Source organism: Hyaena hyaena, unplaced genomic scaffold (genome assembly GCF_003009895.1).
Source record: "Hyaena hyaena isolate Hyena2069 unplaced genomic scaffold, ASM300989v1 scaffold_398, whole genome shotgun sequence".
NCBI classification, from domain to species: Eukaryota; Metazoa; Chordata; class Mammalia; order Carnivora; family Hyaenidae; genus Hyaena; species Hyaena hyaena.
This window is the reverse complement of record NW_024081032.1, coordinates 828623-851285: the sequence shown is the minus strand read 5'-3', so window position 1 is coordinate 851285 and position 22663 is coordinate 828623. Positions and strand designations below refer to the sequence as shown.

At 39.4% G+C, this 22663-nt stretch overlaps 1 protein-coding gene across 1 annotated transcript in view; it reads left to right on the top strand.

Moving 5' to 3' along the window:
* NBEA (neurobeachin) overlaps window positions 1–22663 on the top strand; it is a 693804-nt gene that overhangs the window by 648235 nt on the left and 22906 nt on the right. The window contains exons 48-50 of the mRNA XM_039251874.1: window positions 1462–1629; window positions 21265–21327; window positions 21653–21742. Coding sequence (XP_039107805.1) covers window positions 1462–1629; window positions 21265–21327; window positions 21653–21742 — 321 coding nt within the window. The remainder of the gene's footprint in view (window positions 1–1461; window positions 1630–21264; window positions 21328–21652; window positions 21743–22663) is intronic.

The following is a 22663-nucleotide window of genomic DNA, read 5'->3' as shown; positions in this document are numbered from 1 at the left end:
TGTCCTGATACCTCCAGAAAGCTTATGATGGTTTCTTAGGGAGACAGGACCTTTTTTTTTTTCTTTTTTCTGGCCCTTTGTGGAAGCTTAGTGTGGTCATTGGTTGTCATTAATTTGCGTTCATTTCCTACTAGCTAGCAAACATCTAAAATCGCCCAGGGATTCCTAACCTGTATAAAAGCAAGGATTCATTTGGAGCAGCAGGAAGGCGGGCCCCTTTAGTAGGGTTAGAGGTAAATCTGAAGACTTTAGGCAGGATAATAAAGTGTATATCAATGCATTTCTAATAAAATTGTTTTGTTTTAAACTAATGTTTAAAAATTAGAAATGAAATTATTGTAAAATTAGAACAGGTACTTCAAATTATTTTTGTTTTAAACATACCTATGGCTTTTTAAGAAATCTGTTTAATATTTAAAATCGTATCGTATACATAGTTGGAGCCACAAGAAAGTTAAGCATTTAAAAAAAATTTTTTTTTTTTTACAAATAGTTTATTGTCAAGTTGGTTTCCATATAACACCCAGTGCTCATCCCCACAAGTGCCCTCCTCCATGCCCATCTCCCCCCTCCCCCCGACACCCATCAGTCCTCAGTTTGTTCTCAGCATTCAAGAGTCTCTCATGGTTTGCCTCCCTCCCTCTCCCCCACTATTTTCCCCCTTCTTCTCCCCCATGGTTCTCCGTTAAGTTCCTCCTAATCCTCCTATACGTGCAAATATATGACATTTGTCCTTCTCTGCCTGACTTACTTCGCTCAGCATAACACCCTCAAGGTCTATCCATGTTGCTACACATGGCCAGATTTCATTGTTTCTCATTGCCATGTAGTATTCCATGGTATAGATAAACCACATCTTCTTGATCCATTCATCTGTTGATGGACACTTAGGCTCTTTCCATGTTTTGGCTATTGTTGAGAGTGCTGCTATGAACATTGGGGTACATGTGCCCCTATGCATCAGCATTTCTGTATCCCTTGGGTAAATTCCTAGCACTGCTATTGCTGGGTCCTAGGGGAGCTCTATTGTTAATTTTTTGAGGAACCTCCACACTGTTTTCCAGAGGGGCTGCACCAGTTTGCATTCCCACCAACAGTGTAGGAGGGTGCCCGTTTCTCCACATCCTCGCCAGCATCTAGAGTTCTCTGACTTGCTCATTTTAGCCACTCTGGCTGGTGTGAGGTGGTATCTAAGTGTGGTTTTGGTTTGTATTTCCCTGATGAGGAGGGATGCTGAGCATCGTTAAGAAAGTTAAGCATTTTAAAAAGAGAACATTTTCATTCAGGTCTGTGTTTTATTGGAGGTTGTATGCTGCCATTTTAGGAATAGGATGTCTAATACATATAGATAAAATATAGTAATGCAAAGAACATATTGTACTCCTTTGTATAGAATATTTCAAAGTAAGGGAGATTGGCTAAGTGTGTTCTGTCTCTTATGTCTTTCTTGACTCATCACAGGCCCTGGAAAGTGAATTTGTTTCTTGCCAACTGCATCAGTGGATTGACCTCATATTTGGCTATAAACAGCGAGGACCAGAAGCAGTCCGTGCTCTGAACGTTTTCCACTACTTAACCTACGAAGGCTCCGTGAATCTGGATAGTATCACTGACCCTGTGCTAAGGGAGGTAGGTGTTAAGTCCCATATTATTCCAAAAATTTCTTTCATCCTACAGACTGACATTTTGCTTTCCACCTCTTTCTGTATAAATTTCTTTGCAACATCAATTTTTACAAAACATAAATTTCAGAGCTTTTACAAATGTAGGAAAATGAATATTATATGTCAAAACCAAGTAATGAGACCACCATGTTTTTCTTTTTTGAATTGTAGACATATATAATGCACGCCAGTATCCCTATTTTGCTTGTTTTATTCCAGCATCTTCATTAAAATGCTTAATGCCCAATGTGTGTTATTAATAAAACCTAGTGGGATATTTGAATATGAAGTTCACATTAAAACAACCTGCCAGTATATATTTTCTTAATAAAAGCAAACTTAGACTTCTCCACAGAATGCTCAAAAAATGCATTGATTAAATAGATGAGGCTATGGTATTTTATTCCCGAATATTCACCAGGATGCATCAATAAAATAGATGAGGGTATAGTATTTTATCCCTGTATGTTCTTACCCTGAAAGATTATAGCTAACAGTTGAGAATTATACATGCATAAGTATTTTTAGTGAAAATATTCCCAGAAAATAGCATTTAAATCACTTCTGCACTGCACGCAATGACTTCGGATAGGTGAAAGAGTAAAGAAGCAACAGCTGCTGGGTGAGCGTCAGTGCCAAGGAAGCCAGGCCCCAGCCTCCATTCCGCCCCATGGCTGCCATCTGCTGTGTGCAAAACAAGCAACCAGGTCTGCATTTCCCGTCAGTGGAATGCTTGTTGTGTTTTTGTACTTTTAGTTTTAGAGGTGGAAAACTTGTAGATTTGGGAAATAAAGCCCTACAAGAAGAATTTGCATCCGTAATATTACTTCTTATATGCCTCTGCAAAAACAAAATGACTCCATTTGTATGGCTTCAAGCAGAGAAGAGCAAAGGGAAGAGGCTAAGATAAGTGCTCGTTGGACCCTTAGGGCTGAATATTCAGAGAACACAATGTAAGCACGTTTTTAGGTGCAGTGTTAACATGGTGTTGTATGTGCAAGGAAACGGATTATTGCCTGAAGCTGGGAGAAGGGAATAGAGACAGAGAATGAATGAATGAGAGAAAAGCCAGACTGTATGAAATTCCTAAGTGAAAGAAGGAGTTTTCTCTGCAAACCATTCGCCTCTCCTTATTTAGTATTCCCTATACAGACTGTAAGCAGATTATTTTGTAGGAGATAATTCTCAATCCTTGTTTTCACAATATACCCTTTTAACACATGTCCAGTTTTGTAAACACCTTACAAATTTTATTCCCCTTTTAGAACCAATATCTTTAGAATCAGAAAAAAAGAAAATAATTGGAGTAGCTTATTCTTTTATTCCAAGACCACCTCCAAGTCGCTTTTTGACTTTTAAATATCATTTGCTCCTGAATATTTTATTATACATATTTATCCATTATAAAGTTCTGTCCTTGTAAAGAAAGTTGCAAGTTAATCCTCTTGGGCAAAATGTATTTTAACTATAAATATATATGTAATGAAAGTACAGGACCGCATTTCCACCGACAGAAAAATAACCAGACTTTTTTATATTCAAATGAAAGTAAATAAAGAGATAAATGGGAATAAAACGAAAATGGAATTAGAATTGAGACTTTCTTTATATAGATATAGTGTTTTTTACTTGACTTCTATAAAAATACCTCTTTCTACAAGACATCACACCATTGCTTTGGACAGTGGGGGGAAAAACCAAGCATAGGCCTTAATTATCAAATTATGAGACTTCCCAATGAAACATTACATGAAAATATATAATTTAAAATTTTGTTTTGTTGGATGGGAATGGTTGGGCCACGTTATTTGCTTATTAGATAGACTGTCTGGACAGTATGTTACTGCTCCTGATTCCCTCCTTGTGAGGCAGACTGCCAAGCCTTCTGGCATTCTCAGTCTGAGCGCCCAGTTGCTGAGCACTGAGTTTCCACCAGAGAGACTCCCAGACTCATTCTGTGATGAGGTGTTCTCCCACCCTGGCTCCGTGCCTGCCTCGCTGACCCAACCACGCTGATGTCAGTTCTCAGAATACTCAGTAAGGGAGCACATGCCTGGAAGCGATGACCTCCTTCCCCAGCCAGTGCAGGCCCAAGCACACACCAGCAGAGAGTGACGTTTGTTCTCACCCTGAGGACCTGTGTCAACTCAAGACTGCTTAGGAAGATACTTTATCTCCTTAAGATCACTAGAGGCTGTTTATTATGTTGTAGCCATAGCAGATTTAATGATATCAAGGGACAGGAGTTAACTGTTCTTCTCCCTACTCTCCATCCTTATCTCCTCTACCCGACAGAGCCAACCTATTCCCCAAAAAGTTCTGCACTAATATTTAAGAACCCGCAACAGATGAGAACCCACCTAAAAGCCCTGAGCTATCTAATGTCGACCAAGTCATCTAGTTCCCTCTATCTCAGTGGCTCTCTCTGTAACCATGACGTATGTTTGCCAGCCCAGAAAGCACTTAGCATCTACTGTCACACGATAGAACTCTGTAGATAAGTGGAATGAAGTGTAGTATATTCATTCCTTGGTAGCCATCTACATCCCCTTACATATACATTTCCCCTGTGAGGGGCCCCTCTGGGAGGCACACCACCTTTTATGAAAACATCAATGTTGAGATCCCAGAGGTCTGGGAAAAAGAAGTGTTCCAAATATTAACCCTCTTATTTAATTTAATGAGTTTCTTTTACTTGATAATGTTTGTTGTTATATTTTTAAAATACTAGGATCATTACATTTCACATAGATAAAACCTAAGGAAGACTACAGTTATCTTATACTAAACTCTAGCTAGCCTAAAGAAGATGAATTTTTTGATGCTTAAATTAAACACTTATTTAAACAATAAATATTTACTATATGAATATCTGTATATGTCCGTTTTATATATATACATATATATGCATGTGTGTGTATGTATGTGTGTGTGTATATATATATATATATATATATACATATATTTCCCACAACCTGCCATATCCTACAGTCTGCCTATAACTTTGAGCTTTGAGGTCAGTGCTAAAATTTGAGAAATGGCTTAAGGTTATTGACTCATTCTTCCTTGACAGGTGAAATCATGAAGCAGCACTAACCACAGCAATTATGGCATTAAAATGTCAAGAAATTAGAGGTCAGAATAACAGATAATTTTCTTCTCTATGTCACATTTAAAATTGACATTCTTTGACAGCTTAGGATCTTTGCCTGAGAAAAATATGACAGCTTAACTTATTTTATACTTGTAAAGCAGTAACTGATAATAAACTTTATCGTGACAGCCTCTGGGCAGAAACATGACAGAACAGTTCTGGTACAAAGCTCTTCTTAATATGTAAACACTAGATCTGTTGTATATTAGATATTATTTAAATTATCTTAAGTCTTGGCTTACATCATAATCTTCTAGACACATTATTTCATAGATGAGCTCAAGTGACTGTTTGAGCAGTAATTTTAAGCACGGTAATGAATATTCTTTCTTACCACTTTTACATATGAATAAAAATTAATGTGGTTTGCTTCATCTTTTTACTTGCCAAATGATGGCTGAGAAACGTTATCCTCTGACCGGCTTAGGAAATTGGATGCTCTAGTTAATAATGACTGGTCCGATGGTGTTCTAACCCCTTTCTACTCAGATGTAGTTCATAGACCAACAGTATCACCATCACCTGGGAACTTGTGAGAACTTCGGACTTTCAGGCTGCCCCAACCTTCTAAGTCAGAACATGCATTTAAGCAAGTCCCCAGAGGCGCCTGGGTTGTTCAATCGGTTGAGCCTCTGACTTTGGCTCACGTCATGATCTCATGGTTCATGGGTTCAAGCCCCACATCGAGCTCTGTGCTGACGGCTCAGAGCTTGCAGCCCACTTCGGATTCAGGGCTCTCTCTGCCCTTCCCCCGCTTTTGCTCTTTCTGTCTCTGAAATAAACATTAAGAAAAAAATTTTTAACAAAGGGGGTCCCCAGTGACTTGTCCGAGACATTAAAGTTTAAGAAGCACTGTCTACTAAAGGTGTGTAAGAAGATCTGGAAAGCTTCCCACCCCCCCTACGAAAGTAGAGAGAATGGTATGATGAACCCCCATGAACCTATCACTCAGTTTCAGATTTTTAACTCTAATTTCTTCCCTATCCCCAGTCTCTCAGCTATTTTTAAGTACACCTGCCATATCCAGGTGCCTGGGTAGCTCATTTAGTTGAGCATCTGACTCTTGATTTCAGCTCAGGTCATGATATCACGGTTCTTGAGTTCAAGCCTCACATCGGGCTCTGTGCTGACAGCCTGGAGCCTGCTTGGGATTCTCAGTCTCCCGCTCTCTCTCTGCCCTTCCCCTGCTGATGCTTGTGCCCCACCCCTCAAAAAATAAATAAACTTCAAGTACACCTGCCATACCCATCTAACCCCATCTACCTCCTTATCCACTGTGCCACTCCCCATCCCACGGGCATCTTAGGATATCCAGGAAGAAGGTTCAAGCAGGTTTATTTTGAAGAAAAGAAAATCTTTGCAGGCATTTCATATGCATTCCCAGTTCAAACCATTAATCTAGCCTAAAACTCTCACTAAATAATTTTTTCAAGGACATCCATCCATGTAGCATCAGAGCCAGATTTAGAACCAGGTGAGACCTCCTGATTCTCAGGTCAGGATTGCTTTAGTCTCATTACTTTGTAGGAATTTTAAAATAACAATATTTACTAATACTTACTAGTTTTAGGGATGATATTCTTCTTGCTTTCAAAATGATTCTTAAAAATAAGGGACCCCTAATGTGTACTCCCATTTCAATAATTTAACCTGTAAGGTTTTTCTATTTTGTTTATGCTTTTGAACTTCTTAAAAGTCTCAACTCAGTTAAAGTTCCCAGAATTGTAGCAGAAATTTTAAGATGGCTTTAAGAAATCTTTCTCAACCATCTTGTTCACTGTTTATTCTAACCATTTCCCAGAAAAACATAAGTGTTATCTGTATTTAAGAGTTCCAGAGGCACAAGAAGATCATGCCACAGTCAATAGCTGGTTGGTGGAGATTACAAGTTAAAGGCCAAATTTTTTTTTTACTCTACTCATGAGTGAAGAATCTTTCATTGTGAAATTCTTTCTAAAACTGATCACTCTTGGAATCATGGGCATAATTACTCAAGCCTTTCTGCCTCAGAGTATGATTACATGATATGTAGTAGTCAATAAAAAATGATACAAAGGTAGAAACCAGATAATAGATTTTGTCACAGCCCATCATTACAACTTGAGTGACATTAAGTGAGTCACTTTGCTTTTGTGTCCCTCGGTTTCCCCACCTAGAAAATGATAATAGAAATGTTACTTAACTCATAGGTCTGTGTTAGAGGGTCATATGAGAAAAGATGTGGGAAAATACTTTGTAAAGCATAAAGCACTACACAGACATTGGGTATTATTACCTAAAAGCATAATTAGCTGAAGTATGTTGGAAGAACCTTTGTTTTAATAATCCATTTCTCTATATCATCGTACATACAGTGGATACTCCCAAACTGAAAAATGACTTAAATGATTTCTCTTCGACAGTGAGAGGTATACACACAAGCCTACCATAAAAGGCTATTTTGCTGGCACACATACAGGTCATGCAATATTTATTTATCCATCTATACACATCTATCGATGCTGGAAATATTAAAATATTAAATACTAAATTTTAATATTACCGATAGTCATAAAAGTGTGGTCTTTTTAGTCTAATTTTTTGTTACTAATATTTCTGGGTCTTCTTCTATTATGTTTTCTTCGTTTATCTCTTTCTTTGATTTGGTAGGGATAACAAAGCATTCCTTTGGATCTCCTCTAGTGAGAATATGCCCAAAGGAAGTAGAATAGATCCCTTCAGTTTTTACTTTGTCTTCTTGCTGAAACATTCCTGCGGCCACAGAACACTGACATGATGAGGCTGTCAGGAACCAACGAGACAGACTTATCTTTAACCAAAACAGCTACAGTGTTGGCTTTCCTAGGAAATGAACTCATAAAATTTATAAGAAAAAAAAATTTACCCACTTTCCATCCTGATGATGTAAATGAAGGTACCTGTAGTGACGATAGTGATGGCCTTGTGGTCACTGCTTATTCTTTCTGCGAATTTGTTAACCCTTGTCTTTTCCTTCCCCCATCTCTGGCTCCTTTCTTCTGTCTGACGAGGGATAGCAACACTCCCCTGGTGGATCGCTTGAGTGGGTTGTAGCCCAGTGTTGTCCATTTACAAGGGCCATGATGCCTAGTTGTGTTCATATGGGGAAGGATTAGGGTTTTTTCCTGGGAATTTATTCTGAGACATGATTGCAAGAAATGGTCACCAAAATGGTTAAAAGTTTCTTAAAACCACCTTAATTTCCCCCCTATAATTACTGGATGTTTTACTGACTTAAAAGTGTTAGAAAATTCAAAAGCCAAATTAAAATAGGTAGAAAAGAAAAGAAAAGAGAAAGAAAATTCTTACACTTTAAATTATGGCAGTGGAGATGCACATTAGGTATTCATTTGGAGAGCAAGAAGAATATTATGATCCCTAAAACCTAGTAAGAGTATACATTCAGATGTGTCTGTTTACAGGTTCCTCATCCACAAAAAGAAGGCTTGCCTTGCAAAGATTCAATGAATAAACTTTCTATATAGAAATTAGTATCAAGAAAATTAATGACACACATTTAATTTTGATTAGTGAATAAATCTTTAATTTAGGTTTATCTTTTCTCCTTGTAATTACTGTAGTCCTTAGCTGGTCCACAGTCATCAATCGTCAACTGGAGAAGCATAAATAATGCAGCTAGTCAAAGTGGGATATGTGTCATTTATGTGAGGTGTGCTTTTTCTCATCTTTGTGTTATTTTTATTGTGTACTGTTGAGAAGTGCTAATTATTGATTTTCAGAAATTAACAGCAAATGCTTTCACAAGTATCTAAAGTCATATTTTACACAAGGAAGAAGGGTGAAAATTGCAGCCTGCTGTTTGCAATAGAAATAGCTGGAAGGGATTTCCTTACCTTCTATTAACATATTCAGTTTTATTACACAGTTGTTACCTTAGCATAAATTAACAATTATTCAAAACATATTGCATGCTTCAGTTTGTTGAAGTAGATATTACTCAGTCTAAATACCTAAGCATTTCAGTTAGATGTTTAGAACTCATTTTTAAAGGTTTTAAACATATTGATAATGAGCCTACTTAAAGCCATTTGAAATCTCAATATAGTATACAGGAAATTACTGGTTCCTGTTTATGTCAAAATCAGAGAAGAGCACTTTGTTCTGCCAAATACATGCAATACTATTTTTTATTTGAATTTAACCTAATAAAAGTGTATGATTTCATTTTGTAATGTTTATACCACCACCTGGTGAACCTTTGTCTTGATGTCATTCTACTTCCAAGCAAATCTTTTTAGCTTTTATTACTTTTATTATTATTGCCTTTCCATGATCAGACACTCCAAGTGAACCTATTTTGTACAGTGAGGAAAGGTCATCACCTGCACTACCACTGCTTCTCTCTCATTCCTCCTCCTCCCCCTCTCCCTAACTTCTGTTTCCTGAATTGGCCAGCAGAGAGTTGCTTTATATAAATTTACTCAACCAGGGAAAATTCGGCAGGGACATTGGAGTGACTCCTCTCACATTTCACTGAGCATTTCTGGGTTGAGTCCTTTACTTAATTACTATTTAATAATCAACCCAAAAGTGAGCACAGAGCCAAAAATCTGGAAGAATCCTTAAGAGATCATCTGCTAAAACTCTTGTTTCCAGGTAGATCAATCAGTAAGTTATCCAGAAAAGAGTGCTTTCATTCTCTTCTTGAGGATTAATGAGTATACATGGCCAAGAAACTCCATGGCCTTCCCCAAAAAGCTTATGATAGTATTTATCCCCCAAATATTTTAAATCCTCAATGAAAATGCCTCTTGCTTGGATATGGTCATATTTCAGTTCATCTTACCCAGGAATGAAGCAGAAGCTAGCCAGATTTCCCTTACAGAATATATCTGAATATCAATTTTATTCATATCAATCACCGCACATCACTCTCTCAAGGAACAAATGAAGGCTCCAAAAAAGACACACAAATGGCCAAAAAACGCATGGAAAAAAATGTTTAATGTTTATTTTTGAGACAGAGAGAGACAAAGCATGAAGGAGTGAGGGGCAGAGAGAGAGAGGGTGACACAGAATCCAGAGCAGGCTCCAGGCTCCAAATCATGAACCACAAGATCATGACCTGAGCCAAAGGTGGACATATAACCAACTGAGCCACTGAGGTGCCCTGGAATGATTCATTTTTGTTGTTGTTGTTTTAATGTTTATTTATTTTTAAGAGCGAGAGACAGAGTGCAAGTGGGAGAGGGGCGGAGAGAGAGGGACACACAGAATTCAAAGCAGATTCTAGCTCCACAGAGCCCAACGTGGGGCTCGAAGTCACAAACTGCAAGATCATGATCTGAGCCAAAGTCGGACACTTAACCGACTGAGCCACTGAGGTGTCTCACCCCAGAAAGATTCTTAACACCACTAATTATTAATGCACATCAAAACCACAATGATATACTACCTCATACCTGGTAGGTTGGCTACTCTCAGACAATGCAGCAAATATAAAATAGGAAGTGTTGGGGAGGACATGGAGATATTGGAACTTTGGGGCACCTGGGGGGCTCAGTCCATTAAGTGCCCAACTCTTGACTTTGGCCCAGGTCATGATCTCATGGTTCCTGGGACCACGCCCCATGTCAGGCTGTGCGCTGACAGTGCAGAGGGATTCTCTCTTTCCCTCTCTCTCTGCCCTACCCCCCACTCATGCTCTTTCTCTCTCAAAATAAATAAACACTTAAAAAGACAAATTGAAACCCTTATGCAGTATTGTGGGACTGTAAAATGGTGCAGCCTCCCTGGAAAACACTATGGAAGAGCCTCAAAATTTAAAAACAGAGCTATCGTATGATCTAGCAATTCCATTTCTGGTTATATATCCAACAGAATTAAAAGCAAGATTTTGAAGAAATACTTGTACACCCATGTTCATAGCAGCATTATTCACAGTAGTCAAAGGGTAGAAGCAACCCAAGTGTCCAGCAGCAGATTAAGGACTCCATAAAATGTGGTGTACACACTGTGAACTATCATTCAGCCTTAAAAAGGAGCTTCTGACACAGGCTACAACAAAGATGAACCTTGAGGATGTTATCCTAAGCGTTACACAGGACAAATTCTGTATGGTTCCATGTGAAGTGCCTAGCATGGTCAGAATCATAGAGACAGAAAGGAGAAGAGTTTCCGGGGGTTGGTGGGAAGCAGTCAATGGGGAGTTGTTAATGGGTACGGAGTTTCGGTTTTGAAAGATCCAAAGAGTTCTAGGAACTGGTTGTAGAGCAATAGGAATGTACACAACACTACTGAAGTGTTTCAAAATTGTTTCAAAAGTGTTGGTTCAAAAGTGTTTCAAAAGTACTTCACTGCTGAAGTACTTTCAAAATTGTTAAGATGGCGAAGTTGCTGGTATGTATATTTGACCACAATTTAAAAGAAATGTAAAAGGGGCGCCTGGGTGGCTTAGTCGGTTAAGCGTCCGACTTTCACTTAGGTCATGGTCTCGCGGTTCGTGGGTTCGAGCCCCGCGTCGGGCTCTGTGCTGACTGCCAGCTCAGAGCCTGGAGCCTGTTTCAGTCTGTGACTCCCTCTCTCTCTGACCCTCCCCTGCTCACGCTCTCTCTCTCTCTCTCTCTCTCTCTCCTAAAAATGAATAAAACATTTAAAAATAAAGAAATAAAAGAAATAAAAGAAATGTAAAGGAATAATGAAGAGAGGTTGATAGTGGTCCTATTTACAGAACTACGGGCGGGACACAGCAGATGAACGAGGGGAAGTGAAGCATGAAGGGGTGCGGTGGAGGCCGAGGCCTGAGCGTATGCAGGGAGGGAACCTTCACCACAAAGTACCAGGAGAGGTAGCCCTGGGAAGGCGGTCGCCCCGCAGGAGCCAGGAGCCATGGCCTTAGGGAGAAGACTGCGACCCAGCCACTGCCAAACTGGGACTTGGCAAGGGGGACCCATACAGTAAGCTTTACCTCACCCCCCTATCTGCTGTCCCGAGTTCTCATTGGCTGAAAAGAGTGAGTGGGAGGGTAGAGAGCGTGAGAGTACCCGGATGCAGTCTCTGAGGCCAGCCTCAGGGGGCAAGGAAGAAAATGCAACTGACTTCCCTGTTTCCCCTGAGTTAGCCACTGCTGTAGGCAAGTTTATTTAAGGCATCCAGGGTAGAACGCCACTACCTGCCACATTAAAATTCATGAACTTCTCCTACCTAAGTTGACTTATACTTATTTTTAAATATAAAAATTGAGTGAGCTTTGCCACCAATGGCACTGACCTAATAAAAAACTGGTCTGGAAAGAGCATTTTCGATCCAAAGTACATGGTGCGTGCTTTTCACATTCACTGTTCACGTTCATTCGTTAAGTCAGATAGGTAATATCATCCTCATACTTCATCAATCCAAGGGGAAAATAGGAACCAGCAAGAAGATCATTATCCTCTGCATTTTTTTTTAGGTTTCTACTAAAAGAATAAAACCAAGCACTGAGGCAGGTAAATGAACAAATCAGAATCCCCCCCCTCAATATTGTGTAACATAGTCTGATAGTTAAAGCCAATGTAGTTCTTTTTAACTTGAGTTACTAAATATTTGCTTAAATATTCAAATAACTTTGCTTGTATAGACGTAGCCCTAATGCAGTTTAGTGTTGAAACGAAAAGAAACATGTTTGTTCTTCTATTATGTAGTTTCAATGAAAAACTAGAAGCAGTTGAACATAAAATAGCATTTTAATTTTTTATATAGTTTAATGTTTGTAAAGCAAGAAATAATAAAGTGCAGATATTATTTTCTTGATTTATTTTGCTCCTGTTTTTCTAGCATTAAAAAGTAATGCTTTATATGATCTTGTTTTATTATAACAATAAACCAGAAGCAAAGGCATATCAGTTAAAATACAGTCTGCCATTAAGTAATCTTTTCTTTTATCATTTCAGATTTCTCAGTATTCTGGGTTCTTCTCCCTATTTGGTATATAATTGGTAGAATTGGAGGAATAACAGAAAGATGATATAAATCACATATATATTTTTAATTGTATGTCAAAGTTGTGTATCCTGGGGAAAAGAAAAAGAATACTTTCAAGCATTAAAGTAAAACCATGCTAAGTAGACGCTGTACAGTGAAATAAACACAATCCTAAGGAAATTTTTGGAAAATCTTTTTCTGTGTTCCCAAGGAAGGACTCTTGCTATTGTTTTCTTGAATTTTCTGAAAATTGTCAATAATTGACTCGTAATTCGAACATAGTCTGATATTTGCATTGTGGGTAGCAAAACCTAAAGTACTTTAGCAAATGCTGACTTTCCTGGAAAACAGTTTAAAGATTACACAGACCAAGCAAAAGGATGAAATAGGTCATCAACAGCCTCCCCTGTTTAGCTCCCTCACTCTCTGTCTCATGGCACTTAGGCCCTTTGACACTTCATCAGAAAGATGGTACTAAATTACATTTACAAAAAAGACTAGAAGTTGTAAAGACTCTATAGGAGAAAACTGTATCTGGGCTAAGTTTACCTGCATTGTGGAAGAGACAAGATTAATCTAAGTTTTCATCTACTGGGTACCAGGAGAGGTGTAGCCTTGATAACTAGGAGACAGAGAAATCATGCTTACTCACCTAGATACTAATTTCTTTCTTTTAGAATATTTTGGATTTGTCAGTCATTTGAACATCATTCTGAACTGTAACTTATCTGTCACTACATTTAGTTTTACCTTGGCTATGAAATCTTTCCTATTAACAGGCATACATATAATACACATAAACCACAGCATTTTACCTCTTCTTCTTCTGAGGATTTATTTTTTGTTAAGTTTATTTATTTATTTATTTATTATTTATTTATGTATTTGTTTATTTAGAGCACACACACTTGAGCCAGCAAGGGAGTGACAGAGAAGGAGAGAGAAAGAATCCCAAGCAGACTTCACACTATTAGCACAAAGCCCAATGCAGGGCTCCAAGTCACAAACTGAACCTTGAGATCATGACCTGAGCCAAAGTCAAAATACATGGGGCATGTGGGTGGCTCAGTTAGTTAAGCGTCTGACTTCAGCTCAGATCATGATCTCGTGGTTCATGGGTTGGAGCCCCACATCAGGCTCTGTGCTGACAGCTCAGAGCCTGGAGCCTGCCTCGGATTCTGTGCCCTCCTCTCTCTCTGCCCCTCCCCCACTTGCACTCTGTCGCTCTGTGTCTCAAAAATGAATAAACGTTTAAAAAAGAGTTTAAAAAAAACCTCAGACACTTAACCAACTGAGCCACCCTTCTTCTGCGGATTTAATCCCAGCTATGTATCTGTATTTATAGAGGAGGTAGAACTTTTATTGGGAGGAAAGGAAGAAAGAGCTAAAGCAATTTAAGCAAAAGGTGCTGCAGGTGAAAGGAATAAGATATATGCCACAGCTAACACATATGGCCCCTTTGTGCCAATTTAAAAAGATATCCTCATTAGAAGGATGAATAATAAAAGGGGTTCCTTCCTTTGGCGTTTGAGGTAGCTTCTATCCCTCATTTGACCCTCAGCTGGGCACTTCTGTTCAAGGCATAGATGATGCAGCCATCCATCTGGCCCTAACCTTCAAGTTACATAAGACTAGAGAGAGCTTGTTGAAAATAAGTGAGAAAAAAAAGGAAAGCTCGATGAAGATGTGGATAATTTCGTAACTTGGAAGTTGGATCCTGGAGGATTTTACAAAGAGTGCCTAACAAGAAAGTAGGGGCGGGGGCAGAGACAGGGAGCTGTCCCTGATAGGAACTTTCCCTAATGGGAGCTTTATATTACATATAAGCAGGTAAAACTGAGTTCTGTCTTATATGTGTAGGAAATCTGAAAGTCACATATACTGTTCAAATTTACTTATTTTGTTCTGCTATGAATAACTTAGATCACATTTTTCTTTGCTTCTCTGCTTACCCCTGAAAAGTTCCATATTTTAGAACTCTCTCCAGAATGCGAAAAAAGTAAATAACTTTTTTCTAATCTTATGACCTACCTATCTTTTGATGGGTCTTAGCTGGGGAGAAAAATAAATGCTGGGTAGGTGATAACTGCTCAATATTCAATCAAATAATTTTTATAAGTTAGTATGCATATAACAATAAAAATGTAAAACTCTTAAAAAACTAACTTACTTATCATCCCTATTCGAACAATTCCTGGTGAAGAAATAAAGTGGTATTCCTTATATGATTATTTTCTGAGATAATTTCTGAGTTTCAGCATATCAGTACCCTACAGGATCACACAGCCTAAATCACAGCTTTGACCACTGCATTCTGCATTCACAAACACTTACACAAATAAATCCACAAAATCAGTGTAACCATTTTGGAGAACAACTTGGCAGTAAAACAAAACCTTCCTACCCTATAACTTGGGAGTCCAATACTTAGGTTATTCACCCATCAAAAAGACTGCTTACCTGCATCAAAAGATATGTGCAAGAAAGAATTTTCTAAGCACCTTTATTCATAATAACCTGAAAGTTGTATTTGGGTTAGCAGCCCAGATATCCATCGACAGAATTAATATATTTTGGTAGATTAACCCAGTCGAGCTCTATATGACAACAACAACAACATTGCTACACAGAACAGCAGGGATGAATCTCACCGACATGTTGATCAAAAAAGGCAGTTGAGGAGGGAGGAGAGTACCTGGGTACCTCAGTTGGTTAAGTATCTGACTTCAGCTCAGGTCGTGATCTCACATTTCATGAGTTCAATCCCTGCATTGGGCTCTGGGCTAACAGCTCGGAGCCTGGAGCCTGCTTCGGATTCTGTGTCTCCCTCTCTCTCTCTGACCCTCCCCTGCTCATGCTCTCTCTCTCTCTCAGAAATAAGTAAAACATTAAAAAAAATTTTTTTAAATAAAAAACTCTTTTTAAGCCAGTGGGGAGGTACCTGGATGACTCAGTTGGTTCAGCGTCTGGCTTTTGATTTTGGCTCATGTCATGATCTTGCAGTTCCTGGGATTAAATCCCGTATCAGCTCTGTGCTGACAGTACGGAGCCTGCCTGGGATTCTGTCCCTCTCTCTCTCTCTGCCCCCTCCCCCATTCATTCTCTCTCTCTCTCTCTCTCTCTTAAATAAATAAGTAAACGTTTTGTAAAGGCAGACACAAAAATAGGTACTGTATGATTCTATGTATAAGAAGCTCAAGAAAAGAAAAAATAACTGATGATAATTTTGATGGTGTGATTTAATAATCATCAAAATAGTGATTAGCCCGGCAGAGGGTGAGGAGTGGGAAAAGTTGACTGTGGAGGGGGGAGAGGGCAGTATCGCCACCTGTGTGTACCCCCGTGTAGGCCCCCCCCCCCGATCAAAATGTGGAAATTTCCAGTTTCGTGCCAAAGCCCTGTGTCTTGACCTGGGTGGTGGTTGTAAGAGGGAAGACACACATACAGTTGAATAAAGTGGATGCACATAAGCAGCTTTAGTTAGGATGCCACATTCAGCAAGTACAGAGGCCCAAGAAAGAATATTCTTCAAGTATAAGCAGATCCATATTTTCGTGTTATCCCACCGAAGAGTTGCCCACAAATAAATACATGGTCTTCCGTATTTGTAAAACACCAAAGATTTTGTCAGTCACATTTGTTTTTGAAACATCCACTGTTCCACACCTGTTACTTGTGATAAGTGTATACAAAATGTGTAAGGCTTATATCCCTGTTCATCATACGTAAAAAATTACTTACTGATTCTGAGATATGTGTCATTGTCATATCTCCACACTGCAAATTGCAATGTGTCTTACAATCCATGGTGTATTACAGTTTAATTGACAACATTTTTTTCCCTTCTTATTAGTATATAATTTAATGCTGCTTCTAATAACGGAGAACATCTTAGATTCGGTGAAGTTAGATTGGCAGGCCTGTTTCCCAAGTTTTACTCTTGCCGTACACATTGCAAAAATCATGGGCTCACAAATACAACATTAGTTCATTCTTTCTTCAGTGGAAATTACTATGCAACACTCTCCCCTTACTCGCTGTTTCCCCCTCCATCCCGGCTTCTGTCACCCTCAGTCAGCCATGGTCTCAAGGCAGTGATTCTGACTTCATGTCAGAGGGTCAGCAGTGACCCTGCCTTGGATCACAGTGCCAACTTCATTACCTCATTTCATCTCATCAGACAGGCATTTTACCATCTCTCCTCATCATCTTAAGAAGAAAGGTGAGGGGCGCCTGGGTGGCTCAGTCGGTTAAGCGTCATGATCTCATGGTTCGTGGGTTCGAGCCCCACGTCGGGCTCTGTGCTGACAGCTCAGAGCCTGGGGCCTGCTTCAGATTCTGTATCTCCCTCTCTTTCTGAGCCTCCCCTGTTCTCTCCCTCTCAGAAATAAATAAAACATTAAAAAAAGAAGAAGAAGAAAGGTGAGTCCAGTACAATGAGAGAGAGAGAGAAAGAGAGGGAACATTCACATAACTTTTTCTACATTATATTATCACTGTTCTATTTAATCAGGGGTTGTTGTTGTTAATATATCACTGTGTGTAATTTATCAATTAAACATAGGTGTTTATATAGGAAAACACAGCATAAGTTGGGTTCCGTACTATCTGCAGTTTCAGGCATTCTTTGGGGTCTTGGACAATATATCCCAAGGATGAGGCTGGACTACAGTAGATGTATAAAGCAACAGATTCCTTGTGATACGCATTAATGTTTTGGCAGTAGATTTTCAAAGGATTAACAAATGCCAAGGTCTGTAGGAGCCAGACAGGCAATAAGGTAGTGAAGCCGGCCAGGAGGCTGTGCATGCCTGGGTGCTGCGAGTGGTGGGCGTTACGAAAGCGCCCCTGTGGCTTGGCACCAGACAAGTGTGGCTGTGTGAGAATGCTGATGGACCAGCTCTTCTGGGTTTTTTGAGAGAAGCCAAAAATCATATTGTATGAAATCTCCTGACCTATAAATGTTGGCTCAGTTGGAAACCATGCCTGTAGGCTGATTCTGGCCCAAGGGATGCAGGCACATGACATCTGGCCGAGTGTATGCTCCTACGTCATCCTGGCCAGAATGTAACCTCTACAAGAGCAGGAATCTCTGTTTTGTTTGATGAGTATCACAAATATGTAAAATGGCACCCGGTACCTAGTAGGTGCTCAATAAGTGTATGTTGTATGAATAAATAGGCTAGGTAGCATTATGTCTCTTTGACCCACACAGAGCAATGGATAGGGAAAAAAATGTGTTGAAGATTTTTAAATGCAATTTCTGAGTTTCCTTTTTTTGCTGTTGACTCACCAATTCCTACCTAACAGTCACACCTCAGCTCATGTCCCTTTTCTAAGAGCCCCTTTCCTCACAGCCCTCCTCGCCCTGCCCCCTCCTGCATCCTGAGTCTGACGTAGACATCATCCCCGGCCTTCCTCGCACTTGGCCCTGGCCTCCACCATGGTCCTTCCCACCTCCTGTGTGCCCTGATTACTACTCATCGTACGTCCTCAGGGGCTGAAAGCTCATTGAGAGCAGGCTGGTATCTGATTTTTTATCCCTCAGCATAGAGTAACCATTTAACAACATTTGTTAACTTCACTGTTTTTGTGGTATTGAACTGTACAAGTAAAGAATTCTGATGTTTTTCTCTACGACTGTGCTTTTCCTTTCCTGGGCTTTCAGTTCTGCACAAATGTCCCGCCACTGCCCCACTGCTAGATTCAGCAGGTGTTTTTGGACTCTGTTAGGACCAAGTCACAGCCTTGACCTGCAAAGATTAACAGACTGAGCAAACAGAACTATGTAACGAATTGCACGTTGACTTTCATGATAAAGGAAAAAACTGTGCTATGAGAATATGGAGGGCATTCGTTATGACTTAGAGATTCTGGAAAAGATTTAGAACCCTGCCCAAGGTTTGTGTGAAGGGGAGGCATTTTCTCATACATTAGGGAGTAGTTCTCAACAACCACTCAGCTGCTATGCTTCATAGATTACAGAATGGTACATGTATATCTCCGGGCACCCTCCCGTACAAAGTACCTCCCTCTTGACAGAAGGAAGACATTGATGACTTTCTAAAAGTGTGGGAGGACAGAAAACATATGGCGGGGGAACAGGTGAAGAAAATCAGTAGGTGCTCACTTCCCATTCAAGCATGTGGATAATGACAAGAAATAGAGCTTAGAAGAGACAGTGTGCTTTTTCATGATCAGAAAGACCTGTGTATTTTCAAATCAGAGGGTAAGGAATTACTAGAGTAGACAGGATTACAAGATAGCTGAAAGGTACATACTGGAATAAGAACTTCTAGGTCATGAAGGCATGTGATGTGGATCACAAGGGAGAGAGATTGCATTTAGTATCAATAAACAAATAAATAAATGCTGGGCACCTGGGTGGCACAGTCGGTTAAGCATCTGACTTCAGCTCAAGTCATGATCTTATGGTTCGTGGGTTCAAGCCCCATGTCAGCTTCTGTGCTGACAGCTCAGAGTCTGGAGCCTGCTTCAGATTTTGTGTCACTCTCTCTCTCTCTGCCCCTCCCCCACTCATGCTCGCTCGCTCGTGCTCTCTCTCTCTCTCTCTCTTTCTCAAATAAACAAACATTAAAAAATAAAATAAATGGTGGGGTGCCTGAGTGGCCCAGTCAGTTAAGTGACCAACTTCGGCTCAGGTCATGATCTCGAAGTTCGTGAGTTCAAGCCCTGCGTCAGCCTCTGTGCTGACAGTTCTGAGCCTGGAGCCTGTCTGACATTCTGTGTCTCCCTATCTCTCTGCCCTTCCCCGACTCACACTTTGTCTCTCTTGCTCTCAAAAATAAAATAAACATTGAAAAAAAATTTAATAAAATAAATGTTAATAGAGGAAGTAGACTTTCTTAATGAGAGGGTGAGATCACAATATTACGCAGTCTAATATTTACCCTGATGCCATTTGAGAGTCATTTTCAATACATACGTGTATGTACTCTGCCTGAGTCCAAAAAGGATCAGAGGTGGGCTGCCTGAAGAGAACTGTACAGATTTCTGGAAATTAAGTGAGTTTCATAAGATTTTCTTGTATAGTTTTAATACTTCCCTTTCAGAAACAAAATTAAAGTCAAGCAAAGCATGTCTGTGGATTTAGTCCTTCTGTGACTATTTAAAAACTATCTACTAAGTATGGGTACTGACCAAGAGATTAAAATGTGTTTAATTTTACCCCTGTCTCCCCACCCCCACTCCAGTCTACTTTCTGGAGGAGTAAAAACACAAGCCGTAGTACCTATTGGTAGAGCGACGTTAGCTGTTCTTGATACATAAAGCTAGGCATTGGACATTTGCTAACCAGGGCAGCTTTAACAATAAAATTACTGCTTTTTTTCTTTCAAGTAACTCTCAAGAGTTTATTGTTCATGATGTGAACCTAGCCAGAAATGGTCTCTTGCCTCTTTTATAATCGTAAATCTTGCACTGGGGAGATAAACTATGATGATATCTATGTGAGTGCGATTTACTTAAATAGTCACTCTTTGCATATGGGTGGACACCATGCAAATAAATGGATACATTAAAATTGGACAGCACTTAAAGAGATTTAATAATTCATCCTACTGCCTCTGCAAATAAAAGAACCAAAGCCCCATTTACGCAATTGCTAAAATATGGCAGATAATGATGCGTTCATGTTTAATATTGCTAATAAATTTGAAAATTCGCATCTTTATTGATAAACATTTTCTTGAAATGCAGTCTAGGCAGACAGATTGTTAAATTTAAGTACTTTATAAATGAGATTTGTAGATAGTGATGCGATTAGTGGCAGTGCTGTGTCGAGAGCCATCTACCACCTTACCTGCACTCCTAAGCGCTCAGCAATGAGTTTCGTATTTCACATTTATGTGCAACCAAATTGCACACAATTTTAGGGGAAAAATTAGCATGGTAACAGAGTAATGATCATTGTAAATATTGTGCTTCTCCTTGTTGACTTAAATTACATGCTAACAGTATCTTGGAAAAAATATTTCTGTTAGTCTAGCTTAATATATTGATTTTTTTTTTGCCGGTGGAATTTATATATAGAAGAAATACACAAATGTCCTATAAGATTATGTCTTTGCCGTACACACCAAAAAAAAAAAAAAATGCATGTTATACAGTCCAGAGAGTTTGAGATCCAAAATCATTTTTATTCATTGGAAGCCAGAAAATCTCATTAATATTTCCATCTCTGTAGGCTTTAATAAAATATTATAGAGCTCAAGATGCCCAAAGAATTATTTCCTCTTTGGGTTAGTTATCTCTAAAATTTCAAAACATTTTTGAGAGAAGTAAATTCACACCTTAGAAGACACTAAATAATATTTCAGCATTCATCTTAAAATAGCATAGCTTGCCAAAATGTATTTTTCATGGTGAAAGTTTGTCCATACAGAAGTCTTCGTGATTGCTCTCTATATTGACTGGAAAATATGATCTTCTGAATTTTATCTTGTATCATTGGTGGACTTTATGTTTCATTCTTTTTTCCCCAAGATTCCAGACGCTTATTTCATTAGAGATCCCCATACGTTCCTTCTTACAAAAGACTTTATTAAGGTATACGTGGTGTGTCAAGTGTTAAAAAGCGCTCTTTGGCCTTCGCTGCATGCATGCACTCACAGGTTTAATATTTCCACATTTAACCCCAGCATCTAACTAAGAATAGTGACTTGGTTGACGGAAGCATGTTTGGAAGGAGAAGCAAAGCTTGTCTACAAAATACTAACACTTGGATGATTCTGCACCCTGAGAGCAGAGCGCCCGGTGAATTTTCTGGACTTCTTTCATGGCTGACTTGGGATACACTTGCGTTGTCAGAGAGTGTGTTGACCTCTCTGGCTGATGCATATTGATTATGACAGTCACTCTCCTTCCCCTGCAGGCCATGGAGACACAGATACAGAACTTTGGACAGACGCCATCTCAGTTGCTTATTGAGCCACATCCACCTCGGAGCTCTGCCATGCACCTGGTAAGAACAGCAGCTTGCTGAAAGTGTTTCGCGTTCTTTGTACCTGGATACAGATCAAATAAAGCAGTGATTTTAGCAGCATTTTTAACGGCTTCTCAATACGTTGGTCAACTCTTCAGGCTTCGGTATGGGCTGCTGCCCTCAGGAGAAACAGAAGGGAGCGCAGTTCTTACCTCTAACTCCTGTGACGCCAGCCCACCTTGGGATTCATAAAAATAACCCTCTTCTCTGACCATATGTGCCTCCGCATAAACTCATTCATACACATGCAGGCACCAAACTTAGATTTGATTTATGAAGCAGGATGAAAATATAATGTAAACACAATGTGATATCGTCCCATTTAATCTTTTGGGACAGGATGGAGTCGGGCAGGGGAGGTAGTTCATTTTAAGAAAAGGAAAGAAACATAAAGGTAATTTGTAGTCACTGCAGAGAGACCGTGGAGTGAAGAGCGAGGGCTCCAGAGTCGCTGTCAGACACCAGCTGTGCGTCTGGCTGGGCAATGACTTGGGCGAGGTATTTACCTTCCCTGGTTCTGTGTCAGCATCTGGTACATGAAAATAAAAATACTATTGGCCCTGAGAATGTCATGACTTCATGCTGTAGAGCACTTAGACCAGCACCTGGTGTACAATGCATCCTCAGTGAATGTTAGCTGGTGTCCTCATCATCATTAGCTTCTCATAGTAAACCTTTTATTCCAGTTTTACAAGGGAAAAGGTAATGTTATTTTCATTTTAATCTGAATTTTAAAGGCTCATTTTTGTAACAACACAGCCCTTTTTCAGTTTATTCACAGATTGTATCACATTTCCCTCTTTAATTTGAAGATGGTAATGTTTTCCCAAGAAACTTCTTCTTTTTTATTTTTTTAATGTTGTTTTTTTTTTTTTTTAATTTTTGAGAGAGAGAGACAGA